Below are 14564 nucleotides of genomic sequence, written 5' to 3' on the forward strand. Positions count from 1 at the left end.
TTCATACACACACGCACGCACGGCAGGAATACCTTACTCTCCAAAGGGTTCAAGATCTGCATCAATTTCATGAGTATAGTTACTGGGGAATAAATCTTTTCAGAAATTAGAGAAGGAAACTGAGGGGAAGGTCATGTGGGTCCTGAAAAAGCTGGAGAACAGGACTGCTTTGGCCTGCTTCTGATTATCATATTTCTGTTATTGATAGAGATGGGATGGGAGATTTTGACTTCTATGTCTAATTTAATTCACACAAAAATATTGTAAATTGGTTAGATAAGTTTGAAGCAGTGCACCGATGTATGCAATTTCTCTGAAATGATAAATATAGAGATTTATCCTATTAAAGTCTAAATAAGTCTAAATAAGATATGGAGGATATATATGAGGTTTTTATTACCTTTCACTTGTTATCATTTTTTATACTTGGAACCCCATGGAATATGGTCATCTGACATTGTTTTATTAAAAATACATTGATTCTGGATCAGCAATAACATTAAAACCACCTGCCAAATATTGTGCAGGCCTCCCTTGTGCTGCCAAAACAGTTCGGACCCATTGAGGCATAAACTCCAGAGCTCAGAAGGTGTGACGTTGTTTCTTCAAGATGTTAGCAGCAGATCCTTTAAGTATGGTATGTTGTGAGGCTAGGACCCTATGGAATGGACTTTTTGCCCATCACTTCCCACAGATATTTGATTAAATTGTATTTAAGGAATGTAAAACCAAAGCTGACACATTTAACTTTTTGTCATTTTCCTTAAACCATTCCTGACATTCTTTGCAGTGTGGCAGGAAGCATAATCCTGCTGAAAGTGGCCAAAAAGGAATGCCATTAGGGAATACTGTTGCCCTGAAGGTCTGTACATGGTTGGAAACAGTGTTTAATTACTTGGTTTAACATATACTTTGTGTCTGCCAGTGTCCAGAGAAGAATGCACTTCAATCACTCCCCAAGGTCATAGCAACAAGTTTATGTCCCACTAAAACTTAGTACCTGAAAGGAATGATTATTCCTACCCATGATAACATTACGTGACCCATATACGTATTTAGTATATTATCATATCCAGATATGTTAAACTTCATTTAAAAATAGAGTGACCACAACAGAATAGAATAGAAGAAAGCATCACACTATCTTCTGCTGGCTTGTCATCTTCCCATAGTACCCTTTATTAATCTCTTCCTTAAGGTAGCAATAGCATGATGTAAAAGAAATCGTCATCAGAAAAGACTACCCGCTTCCATTGCTCCATGGTCCAGTTCTAATGCTCAAATGTCCATTAGTGGTGCTTTTAATAGTGGACCGACAGTGTGTGACTAAGCAGTCCCATATGTAACAAGCTGTGATGCACTGCATGTTCTGACACCTGTTTCTCTTCAGGGCACAGCAAGTCTTATTAGTTGTAACAGCTGTTATACTGCCATGATTTCACAATTTAACTAAAATATTTTTCAAACACACAGTGGCATTGATACATGACTCAAGACTAGAGCCATGAGATGCATCACTAATTATGTCTCTTAACTAAGAATTACTGTATACATTATTATTTTTAAAGAATCTCTGAAAGACATAAATAGAAGTCCACTAAAAGGAAGATCGTACCAGAATACATGAGATTCTGCAACAGATGCTATGATGTGACATTGGCAAATACTTTTGCACAACACCATTTAGTTTAATGGTGTTAGACTAGCAGAATAATTTGAGATTATTACCATTACTGAATGGTTGAGTCTTTCAGCTAGCCTGCAATGCACATGGCTCCACCCACCATGGCTTCACCAGAGTACTGGAAATTAACATGGTTTGCATGCCCATCATGTGTTTTGGATTCAGTAAAATAGAGCTTAGCCAATGCTGCATCAATTATCCAATGACTAAACAAAACAAAAAAGGAATAGCTAATGAGACAATGGATATGGACCTGTGGTTGTACTGTGAAGACCTTATGCACAAGCAAAAGCTAGTGTTTTGCATAGTCTAACCTATATGCCATTCATCAAAAGGCAGTTGTCAGTCGATGCACAAACATATAAAGTCTCATTATTAAATGTATATTTTAACATACAATATAATTTAGCAGCTCCATAATTTATTCCTTAAAATGGGTGCATGTCATTACTATGAACAATAGGCAGCTGTAAAATACAGTATTGGAAAAGAACTCATTTGTGAGAATATGGGGTTAAAACTGCTGAAATAATTTGGTTGGAATTAAACAATTATAATCAATTAAGCCTGCAAAATTATTTTGATTGCTCTTTTGTTAAGTAGCTTTGTTCTTTCTTTTGGCGATTTATAGAGCATTTAGTGTTTACTTCATCACACAAAATGCTTGCTCAAGATCGACCGTTACCTTTAATACCTATGATAAAATCAGTGCTGTACTACGCTGGGTAAACATATTAGTAGAGACAATAATTTTTTTTTAAAAGCCATTTTTTTTTTCATCTAATGAGGCACATTCTCTTCAATTCTGAATTATTATATATATATATATATATATATATATATATATATATATATATATATATATATATATATAAATCTGTAATCATACAAATAAGAACACATAAAAGCCTATTTCATGTTTTTAATTTATTTTATGAGTTGAAAGACATTACAACCCAATAGCTCATTGTATGTCTATTTCTTTTGCAGCTGAATAGATGAGGTTAGAGTCCTTCATTGTTCAGAGTGTAAAATTGTATTTAGACACAGCATATCTAAAGCTAGTCAGAAAAAAAATGGTGCTCTGTATTGTTCCTTAAGGATTCACACCTTTCCTTATTCTGAGTTTTGATTTTAACATTAATAGAAGCTCTTGACTCATATCTTCTTATTTCTATGTGTCACTCCTGTCATATAATTGCATATTTTCATAAATCTCCAGATGTAGAGGCACTCCTAATAAATAAGTAGTAATTTACATTGATTTGTATACTTAACTTATTTTGCTTGTTTTTAATTATCTACAGAAAAAGTATGATTTCCCTTCAGGCAACTTAGCACCACAGGTAACCATGAGATCATCTTCTAGAAGCTTGTTAACACACACTAGCCTGAAGGCAATTATATGTAGACACGCCAGCTCTTCGCGCGCGTGTGTGTGTGTGTGTGTGTGTGTGTGTGTGTGTGTTGGCTTCAGGTCTATTCAGCTGTGCATCAGAATGGCTCACTATACATCAACTAGTGTAGACATTATTCATTTTGATTCTCCGACACCTATTTGCCACTTCTTCAGTGGTGCATATCTTGCATAAGTATCATCTATGGGGAAATTAAGATAAACTGACTCACTGCGAATTAGAGCCACACAATGAGGAAACACTAAATCATTTAAGATGGTTGAAATGAATCAGGCTACTTTGTCATTATAAATCATTGCCACACATGGTACTCACATTTTGTAATTTATAAAAGCTTTCTCGCTTCTTCTTTCTTCTAGAGAAAACTTACACTGCCCTCTGGTGCTCATTTAAAACTTAAACGTCGAAACAATTGACTTTTAACAACTGATGACATAATCACAATTCTTTCATTAAATTGAAACCTTATACACCTTTAAACAGCTTAGACTTACCCCATAATATACCCACACATATCATATACAGTGTCTGTCAAAAGTTTGGAAACACATTTGTATGGTTTTTGAGATTAATGCATGTTAATTTTGTTTATATGCAGCAAATTAGGTGAAAGACTAGACATTCCAAATTATAAATTTTTTGCAGAAGTAAGAACAGAAGAACTAAGATCATGTAAGATGTAAAACAGGAGATATGTTACTAGACTACCTCACCAAAGATGGAGATGGAAGCTTAATGGGTTGAGGTTGTTTTGGAGCAGGGAAGGTTGGTGACTTATTCTGAGTCAAAGGAATATAGAACCAACATGGCTTGTGCCTATATTATATTTCCATACTGCGATGTTTGACAGGCATAGATAATGATAGATAGCTCAGACCTCCAGGATATGTGGAACACCTCTGCTAAGGCTAACACTTCAGAAGAAGGCCTCAGAGAGCTGGAGGTCCAGTGAGAGGAGATCCGTGGAAAAATATCCACCAAATGTTTTTTGAGATATCATTTTATCAGACCGACAGACAGACAGACAGACAGACAGACAGACAGACAGATTTCTTTATTGCCATTGCACAGGGTACAATGAAATTAAGTTTCAGTCTTTAAAGTCCATAAAATAGAACATAATAAATTATTACAAATGGAAACATTAGTGATCTGTTATAATATGAAGGTACTGCACGTTCAATAGGGTATTGCACATTTAAATATTAAGGTATTGCACATTCAAAGTCTTTATGCAGATTGTGGTTGGAAATAAATAACTACGAGGTAGAAGTTTGTGAAGTGTATAAATGCACTGATGGACTTGGTGCACTTGGTGTTCAGCTCTCTAAAGGCTCTGGGGTAAAAATTGTTCCTGAGTCTGTTTGTGTGTGATGTGATGGACCTAAAGCGTCTACCCAAGTATAAAAGGTCAAACAGATGGTGTCCCCAGGGTCCTTCAGTGGTTTTCTTTACTTTTTATTTTCAACATTGTACATTAATACGGAAGGCATTCAAACCAAACGATAAAAGAATGTGGAATTATGTAGCAAACAAAAAAATTTAAACAACCCTTAATAGGCTTCATATTTTTAATTTTCAAAAGTATCTACCTTAAACTTTGATGACAACAAAATTGAAGGCACACTTAACCAGCGCGGGCACAGCACAGCACAGCATTTTGCAGTGGCATGCCACCACATCTGGTTTGTACTTGAGACCAGTGAGACCGTCATTTGTTTTACAACAGGACAATGACCCCAAACACACTGCTAGGTTATGTAAGAGATATTTGTTTTTACTGTTGTTGTAAAAGCAATGGAGTGCTGCATCAGATGACCTCACCTGGCCTCCACAATCACCTGATCTAAATCCAAGTTAAAAGGTTTGGAATGAGTTGGACTGGAGAGTAAAGAAAAAGCCAGCCAACAAGCACTTAACAATTTTGGGAACTGTTTAAGATTGTTGGAAACCATTCCAGGTGACTACCTGAGGTTGACTGAGAGAATGCCAAGAGTGTGCAAACGGTCATAAAATTAAAAAGGTCACTACTTTGAAGACTCAAAAATACAAAACATATTTTGGGTTTAACAATGTTTTGTTTACTATACAATAAAAAAAAAAAAAAAAAACGCTGATGGAGAAGGTGTTTCCAAAGTTTTGACTAGTCCTGTATGTCATCACACAAACAAATTAGCAAACAAGCCAAAAGATTTTTATTACAAAGTTTTTTTATATTCTAAAACTGAAAGTTGCTGTACAACAGGCCTACAACAGCAAACATACAAACATGTTATATAACAGAAGAGAAAGTAGATTAAAGTTTATGAGATTATTTTTTATTGAGAAATGGGAAGTATTTTGAAATAACATGAAACATTTGTATTTGTTGTAATAAAAAGCCATCTGTACAGTGTTATTTTATTTGTCATCAAACATGAAATGTTTATAAATAATTAATTAATTCTTCTGAATTTGGTTCTGTTTTCATGCTTCTCTTTAATAGCAGTTAAGTTACATAACAAGATTCCCAGAACTCTCTGTTAACCAGGGCTGCAAAAACTAATCGCTAAAATTGATAATAATCGATAATGAAAATCGTTGTCAACGAATTTCGTTATCCATTAGTTGGGCTGCTTAAGTTACAGGTTAATGTGATGGCATTTTGAATGAAGGCGAAACATCAGCACTGTAAACAAAAAATCCACAGTTTAATGAAGTGCTATTGTGTGAATTGTAACTTCGGGACAGTCACTGTATCTGTTCTGTCGTGACTCGGGAGCATCAGGTTGCGCAATCAACTCGCTCGTGACATAGTGATGAATTCAATTAAAACGGTGCAAACTAACACTAAATCTAATAGCAGCAAATAACAGCAGCAGTAAACAATTACATTTTTAGTCACTGTTGTGGTTTTCAGTGAATGCTTATGCATTTGTACACCAATGCATATATTTTCCTTTCTTTTTAAGCCCGTTAGCTCGCTGTGTTTCTCCGTTCCATTCTCTTTTTTATAGCATTTGTTTACAACAGTAACTTCTCTGTTTTCAAACATGATTTATACAAAATGTCTGTGTATTATTTAAAGCATGGTTCTCAACTTGCCATCTGCAATACAAATGTTTATTTACACAATTTACACTTTGCATACTCAAATGCCTTTTTTACAGAAAGAAACAACCCAGCATGAGTGAATTTGTTTGAAGGAGAAATGCGCTCCTCAACAAGCTTTAAGCTTTAAAATTGTCACAATTTAAGATAGTTAAACTCAATATCTGGATTTTGCATTTTCTAAAGTACTCTTTAATACATAAATACCCTCAATTATTGTTCTATATAGTTATAATAAACAAAACAAGCTTATTTATTTTTGTTTATCTGATCAATGGATTGATTGAAGAAAAAATAAGCAGATTATCAAAATAATCGTTATTTGCAGCCCAACTGTTAACCAATCATACATTATGTCAGAGTTAGTTTAAGAAAGGATCAGTAATGTGTTTACTGCTGTGATAGTGGCTCTCAGAGATACTCGCCTTCTATAACAGTAGTTTTGTGTTTCAAGTAGTTTTTAAGATCTGTGATTTTACTTCATTTCAATAGGTACTGATCAAATAAATGAAATTGAAAAAAAAAAAAAATTGATAAATGTCTATAAAAATGCAAGGTAAAATCTTGCCCTGGAAGAGCAACATAAGTAGATTTCACTGTTTGATTGAGTGGTTAGAGACACACTGTATATGGCGTAGACGCCTCATTGGCCACTTTGGTCCATCGCTGCAGTACGTCAATGCATCCGCCTTCTTAGTGGCAGCCAAACAGTGGCAGCCAAACAGAAGAGCTGTGGTTTTCTGGATTAAAATAAAACAATGTTTGTAATTATCAACTGATATCAGTGGTTTATGCTCTACATAAAGGGCCACAAAATCCAGTTACTTAAAATCCCAAAAGTTAGATAGTTAGACAGAACATTATTTAATTGATAGGAATTATGACAGCGCTAACTCTAGCTTCTTTTTATACCCCATTTGTGTATGTTTTCAAGTTTTAATTAATTTATAAAATGCATTTAAAGTGGGAGGCAGAGACTAAACAAACGCATTTTTCCACGTTTTAACTATGTTCTGCACATATATTATGGCTATGTTAACGAATTAATGCAAATTCATTTTAAATGGAATTCATTTTTATTAAGGCACGATTAATGCAGCATGTATTTATGTTATTCTGCTTTTCTAAAAAAAACATTGGTTTTACTGCTGTGCCATGTCTGAAATCAAGCACCAAAACTGTCATGATACACACATCTGGCAAAAAAAAAACGCATGTGTGAAAACATAATAAAAGTTCCGTTTGGTGTCCTGATGATTCACCTAATTTTAAACACCATAATTACTTTTTTATTTACAATAATATTTTGTTTCATGCTCTATGCTGAATATGGTTTCACTAAAAATAAACATACATTTACATAAAGCATCCATATTTGTCTATGCCATGTTGATGCGTATAAAAAAAAAAAAAGTATTAATTGTAGGTAGATTTAGAACAGATAAAATGTGCGATTCAGTTGCAATTAACTGTCAGATCCTTCATGACAATCATGCGATTAATCATGATTAAATATTCTAATATATATATATATATATATATATATATATATATATATATATGTGTGTGTGTGTGTGTGTGTGTGTGTGTGTGTATGTATGTTATGATTCCTATTTTTATTAAACGATTTGCTATTGTTATTATATTATTATGTTAGACTGATAGTATTTTTATTGTTATTGTGTGTATTCTGCAAATGATAGCTAAAGATTTTTTTGCAACATAAACCACTGATAACAGTTGATAAATACAAACGTTGTAACGTAGCATTTGTTTCAAGGATCTCGGGAATTGTTTGTTTGGACCAAGATGGCGGAAATGTTGACGTACAATTCAGCGGCGAATGGGGCGTCTTTTTTATATATATCTACAGTATGGGAGAGACCTCACCTTTATAACGTTAACTAAGTCACGTTTACTATGAGTATGAGTACATTTTTACTTTAGTCGAAAATGTATTTGTAAAGGAGTAAAACCCCATTAAAGTAATAGTACTTTTCTTGATTAGAATAGTTGAGTACGCTTTCTATCTCTTGTGAATTTATACTGTCCTAGGCGGGGATTTCGAACAACCTGGCAACGTTTGTTGCGCTTGGATACCGCATCGTAAACAAAAGACGGGCTGTGTGGACTTTGCTGACAGAGAGAGAGAGGCCGAGAGAAAGATTGAGTATCCGCTATCTACAAATTTTATCAATACTTATTATTTATTATTTAGGAACGATTATAGAAGATGGACATTACAAAGGGCAGCCTGGATGACATATCTCGACCAGCTTCCACTGAGCGCTGCCGGCCTGGGAGCCGAGTGTCCACTGTAGTCCTTTCCGAGGGGGTGAAACTAAATCAGGACAGGACTGGTTTCCTTGAGGTCCTTAGCGCTGAGATACTCGACGTTCAGGTGGCACAGACCTCCTCTCTGCCTTCTAATATTGTAGTTTTACATAGTGATAGTGGTGTGACTTTATCTTAGTGTTAGCAGAGGCGTGTGGTTTAACCATGACTAGAGAATGTGCAGTAACTCCACTTTCAACAAGTGATAAACATGTCACTGTACTAGGGGATATTAAAGATATAATTAGACATCAGAATATTATCAAGACAGAGAAGTCATGCTAATTAGATATATTTAGTATATAACATTTGTAAGTTCATAATGTAATTACAAATTTTTCTTTATGTTTCTTTTATGCCTTTTTGTCCCATTATTGTCACAGTTATTTGTTTATAAAAAGCTAAAGCTTAATAAACTGTTTTTGATGCTTTCTTTATATTAGGATCCACCGAATATAGAGGAGGATAACTTGGACTGCCCATCACTAAGCTTTGGCCCTGACCAGGGTAAGGAAATGCTGATAAACAATAGAAATCTTCACTGTATTTAATTAAGAGAATCTATAGAGAAAGTCTGGTAGAGTTTCCTCCTTTTGGTGATATTTTGATTAAAATCACCTCGTAAAATCAATCATCTTTTAAATCTGTGTACAGTGCCCATGCATTTAAAGGTTTATTTTTCATTTTGAATGTAATTCTGAATGGAGCATATTGAGCACATTTTTAAACAGTGTGTTGGTTTGACTTTGTTCACCAGCAAATTGCATTTGAAAGTGGAAGACATACACATTACACTGGTATAATAATTCTTTTTATTATTTTAAAAAGCTTTTTTCAAAAATTCAGTCCCATATGACTGTTAGCAAGTAAACGATTGGCTAGTTGCCAACCACCTATCCTTTTTTTTTTTTAATAAAATTCTAGGTAAAAGTTAAAGTAAAGTAGCTTCAACAGATTGGAGTAGCTGTTTATCGCTGTAGATACGAGCTTCGAATCAGAAAGACACAGCTTATTAAGAAACATGCCTGATTGAGTTATTCATTATGTATCATTTGAGGCTAGATGCATAGACATAAGACAGAGAATTGTTTTGAGCTTGCAGAGAATTTATAATTTTCATTTTGAGTTGTTTGTTAAAATATCAAACTGGTCTTTTTTTCTTTTTCCTATAATGTTTATTAATAGATGTATTTGGGCTGGAGAGGGCCATCATGAAACTGAAAAGACTGGACGCAATACTGGCTAGCAAGCTCTTTAATGAAAAAGAAGTTAAAAAGCAGGGAAGAGAGCTCCATCAAAAACTCTGGAAGGAATTTAAGGTATGATTAAATGCAAATCTGTAAAAATGTGTTTTCTTCCGTACACATGCATGTAGTGGGATACATTATTTTAAAATTCTTTGCAGGATCACAAGCATGAAAGTAGTTCAGAGTGCACTGATGAAGCAGAAAATACCAGGATGTTCCTAGCACTTACCCCCAATACCTGTAAGTATGAAGTATGAAATGATTTGTGAAGAGATGTCTATGCTACGTCAATTGCTTTCTTTAGAACTAGTTGAGTATTCCAGAAGTAGTAGAGTAGTGAAGTGTGCTGAGTAGCAAAGCACTCATTATCTGACTGTGCCTGCATTTTGGTTAGCCCTTATAAGCTCAAAATCACATTTGTTCTCTGGCCATTCTTGTTAGCCTGATAGATTAGTGTGAACTGGTCTTAGGCATAGAGCCTTGGTTAGATATATATTGTTTTATTATAATTCTTTAAATGCATGTGTGGTTTCATTTGGAGTAAAGACAGCATATCAATCTTCATTGTCATGCTTGTTTATAATACGTCTATAGTGCATTTCACCATAAACTGACAGTATATACAGTAAATAGTGCTGACAGCATACAATACTTCACTGAGGATGAGTATAGTTTACAATTTTAGTATTGATGTTTATCAATGAAAAATATCAACAATATTGCCCATATAAAAAATAATTATTCTTTAATCTGTTAAAATCTGGTAACATAGATGAGACCCTGTGAGGTCCTTACTATATCATAGTTGGTGAGTGACATATTAATTAGCTATCAGAACCCTCATTGATCATGGGGCTGGCATTTACACACTGTTATAGAATATCAATATGCTGCTGCACCAATATCTTTATTAGGAATGCCAGTTTTGGCCACAATATGACATAATTGATTCTTATCAGATTTGCACGTGTTAATCAGCACAGTCTCGGAGACAAGAACTCAACATTCCAGTGGTTGGAGACCATTTTAATTATGACCCCAATTCTAAAGACAATGGCAGAAAATGTCAAATAAGTAAATGGAAATAAAAACTGAATGCAATTTTTTGCAAAGCTCATTAACGTTAAAATATTAAAAGTTCATGCATTCAGCAACAAACTGTGTGCTACTTCCTATTGAACAGAGTATGTTAATTTTTGGGGTTTATGTTGAATGATTTCAGTATAGTTACTTAAACCACCTTCTGTCATAAAATCTAAAATTGTACACTAAAATACTAGCTTCCAGTAAGCAAAAGCTTTTGACAGTTTTAATGTGGAAATATTAAAACTGCTTTAAAAATGATATCGCTGAAATTTTAGACCAGTCTTGTTTGCTCACTACACACATTAGTTCTGGTATGCATAGACAATGGAATCACAGTTGTAAGAAGACCTTTAGATAGTATTGTGCAATCTAAAGGTAGAGCTGATTTTTCCTTTTCTGGAATCCTGAAAACATCTTGAAAAGAACATCATCAGGCACTTTGGTCCTGATGCACTATTTTCTTCTTGACGACACTTCTGCAGTAAGTTTAATGAGCTGGGCTCTAAATGCTTTCAGGTATTAAGGCTTTGATATAATTTAATGAAGCTAAAGGTAAACCTAAATGCATCTCAAGTGTTAGGTAATGTGTAATATTAGTGTTCTCTGAGACTTGGTTCTGAGTTTGTAAAATCAAAACTTTCCTTCTGACTTGTGTTAACAGATCCAGTTTAAATGTTAGATTGGCCCAGTGCTCTGCATTTTATTACCCTATTCCATGGTTTCTACAGTAACAGCACTTGAATTTCGAACACAAACAGTCAAGATAAAAGCATACCTACATAAATTTGTTGTGATTTTCCCTCTGGATTTCTCTTTTTTTACAAGAAAGAATGCACAGGAAGACACAAATGGTGTAAAAGAAATCTTGTAATAATGTTAATCTTGTCCTCAGTTAAAATATTTTCTATTAATGAAGATAAGTTGTAAAATATATATATATATTTAATTATCTGAGAAAAACACTTACTGTTTTACACATGAACTTGATTCACTCTAGCCAAGGATTGCAGTGAAATGGTGGACTATGTAGCTGTGTTTGGAACCCAAGTCCCAGATCAAGAGCTAAGCTGCAAACCTGGAAATAAAGGCAAGATATATTTAGTCTGTACATTATAGTGAGCTTCAATGCTTAATACATTCATAGTGCTCCTAAACTGGCTTTACAATGGTTTTGCTCAATTGCTGCACTAGAGGGCCTACTAACATTACAAATTATTCTCACGGGTAAGACTTATCTTTTCATTTGTATTAGAATTTTGGGCACATTTAATATTGTAGTGTATAGTACAGATAAAGTTTACCTTTAAAGTGGAAAATGTTATAACCAAATTAGAGGGCAGATTATATGCAATAAAAATGGTACCTTTCAGAATTGCTCAGAAAGATAATACTTTAGCATACACGGGCATTTTAATGAATTAGTTATATATTTATACAACAACGCCTGGGGTATAAAACTAGAGCAAACACAGCGTGACCATGGCTACTCACTCCGTACTGAAAATCCTTTTTGCGCCAAAATACGATTTGTGATGCATTGTAAAACCTTTGTTTTGCGCATGCGTGAAATCGTGGCCACTTCCGGTTTTATGACGGCAATATGAATTAATAAACGTTTGCTTGAAGAATTTCTCTTAAAAGAAGAAAATCCTGACAATTTTGCATATCGAGGAAGTGAATGAATGAAGGATTAAAAAAATAAAGACATTAGTTAAAAGTATACTAAAAAATAAGTAGAACCGATCTTTAGAAAATGAAATATTAAATGTAAAACACCCGAGCGCACGCACGCACACACACACACACACACACACACACACACACACACACACACACACTTGACCAAATGAGGTTGTGCTAATTTAATCAATACTTACATTTAATGAAAAAACTAAAAAGTATTGCATTAATCTTATATATATATATATATATATATATATATATATATATATATATATATAACATTTTTTTTTTATAAAAATAGTATTTTAAATATTTAAACAAGCAGGCATTTTTGTTAAAATTGTTTTGAAAATGTAAACTGTTCATGTTCAAAAATGTTATTAACAATAAACTACACTGCTTTGTGGAATGTTCCTTGTACTAGTTTTTGGATCAGAAGTCAGAGGAAATGGCAAGTCTTCAAGCTCTGTTAAGGTGGGTCCAGAAATAAAAGACGTCAAGCAGACAGAAAGCAGGCAGAGTGTGATAGACAAGAGCAAGCACAGACAAGATTTCATCAAGAAGAACATTGAGGTATGTTGACATCACATTTGTGCAGGGGCAAAATGTATGACTGAACAAGACATTCATGACTAACATACTTAAAAATTTTAAACGGCCATGGCAGTGTAACTGGAAAATCACAGATGAGTCAATTTGCTTAAATTGTGTAAATCATCATGGTCTGTTCATTATTTAATTAACTGACCCCAGCAAACTACTGCTGATGTGAAAATACAAATCAAATAGCAGCAAACTATTGAAAATAATTTAAACTGTCCATGTGGAAACAGCAAAAGTTCCATTTAGTGTCCTGCTGATGTATGTAATTTAAAACACCATAATTACATAATTACATAAGGTACATTTAGCGCAGATAAAAATGTGCAATTAAATAACATAAAATCATTTATAATTGCTTATATATATATATATATATATATATATATATATATATATATATATATATATATATATATATATATATATATATATATATATATATATATATATATATATATATATATATATATATAATTTTAATGGGTCTGGACAGGACATACAGTAATAAGCCTTTATGGTTAATTTCTATTCCAGAAAGACCATAATTACCAAAATTAGTGAATTGAGTCACAAGTTAAACGTTTTAGAGTTGAATTATTGTGTTTTGTTTGTCTCAGCATGCTCTCTCAGCAAATCTTCTTAGCTTGGTCCATTCAGAATGTGTTGTGTATGTGTAAATGCAGCTAGCCAGTAATGCAGGAAGCTTATGGCCAATGACACAGGAAGAGAAAGAGCGATTAGAAGAACTCCTCAAGGATATTGATGGAGAGGAAATTAATTTGGATCCAACTGTCAAACCAGAGGTACATACATGCAAACACACATATGCATGCACACACACAAACACACACATTTTATCCAATCTATCTCAGGCAGCACATCATCTGGGTGGTGAACAACATTTTTTTATAATTTAATGATATATCTCTGGATGTTCTCACATATTTTTGCACACATAGGGCTAAGCCACACTTTTTCCACAATTTCCTTTTTATACTGCACAGTGTCATTCCTCAGGAGGTTCTTTTAGCTGCATTAATGGTGTGCTTCTCCTGCATTTATGGTCTGAAATAGGTTTGTCACTATGCATGGCAATCAAATAGAGGAGAGCAGATACTCAGAGGCCTTCAAAAGGGCCAGGCTAAAAGACTTCCTGTTATTGTGAGACCGTACTATTGTGCAAAGTGTAGACAATGTTATGTCTTTGGCTCATCGAAATCATGGGAATGTGAATGACCAGATGCAGAAAAACTGGCCGGTTCTGATATGACATCATGATTAAACACAGATGCTTTGTTTTAGTCTACATTTATTATCCTGTGTCTGTGGTATTGGGTCCCCAAATTTATAAAATGTAAATTCTACTGCAAATTCTACTGCCCTCAGGCTGCTAATTAGAATCATATTACTGATATCGAA

The 14564-nt window shown here is 34.0% G+C and overlaps 1 protein-coding gene and 1 long non-coding RNA gene across 7 annotated transcripts in view; one reads left to right on the top strand and one right to left on the bottom strand.

Moving 5' to 3' along the window:
- Positions 1-5076: 5076 nt before the first annotated feature.
- LOC124389726 lies at positions 5077-12425 on the bottom strand. Of its 3 annotated transcripts, none has more exons than XR_006926616.1 (3): positions 12351-12425; positions 11827-11934; positions 5077-6932 (listed from the first exon to the last, which is right to left on the bottom strand). It is a non-coding gene; the product is annotated as an uncharacterized LOC124389726 (long non-coding RNA). The 3 variants fall into 3 exon arrangements; XR_006926615.1 differs by lacking the exon at positions 5077-6932 and adding an exon at positions 10025-10817; XR_006926617.1 differs by lacking the exon at positions 5077-6932 and adding an exon at positions 10025-11671.
- Positions 7957-14564, top strand: part of fsip1 (fibrous sheath interacting protein 1) — a 40489-nt gene continuing 33881 nt past the window's right edge. For 2 of the 4 annotated variants that reach the window (XM_046855178.1, XM_046855180.1), the window contains exons 1-6: positions 7958-8593; positions 8970-9033; positions 9712-9845; positions 9932-10013; positions 11857-11946; positions 12967-13020. In XM_046855178.1, coding sequence (XP_046711134.1) covers positions 8426-8593; positions 8970-9033; positions 9712-9845; positions 9932-10013; positions 11857-11946; positions 12967-13020 — 592 coding nt within the window. In that variant the 5' untranslated portion in view covers positions 7958-8425. Of the gene's footprint in view, positions 8594-8969; positions 9034-9711; positions 9846-9931; positions 10014-11856; positions 11947-12966; positions 13021-14564 lie in introns of all 4 variants that reach the window. The other 2 variants (XM_046855179.1, XM_046855181.1) reach the window with 2 other exon arrangements.

This window comes from Silurus meridionalis, chromosome 8, assembly GCF_014805685.1.
Source record: "Silurus meridionalis isolate SWU-2019-XX chromosome 8, ASM1480568v1, whole genome shotgun sequence".
Lineage (NCBI taxonomy): Eukaryota > Metazoa > Chordata > Actinopteri > Siluriformes > Siluridae > Silurus > Silurus meridionalis.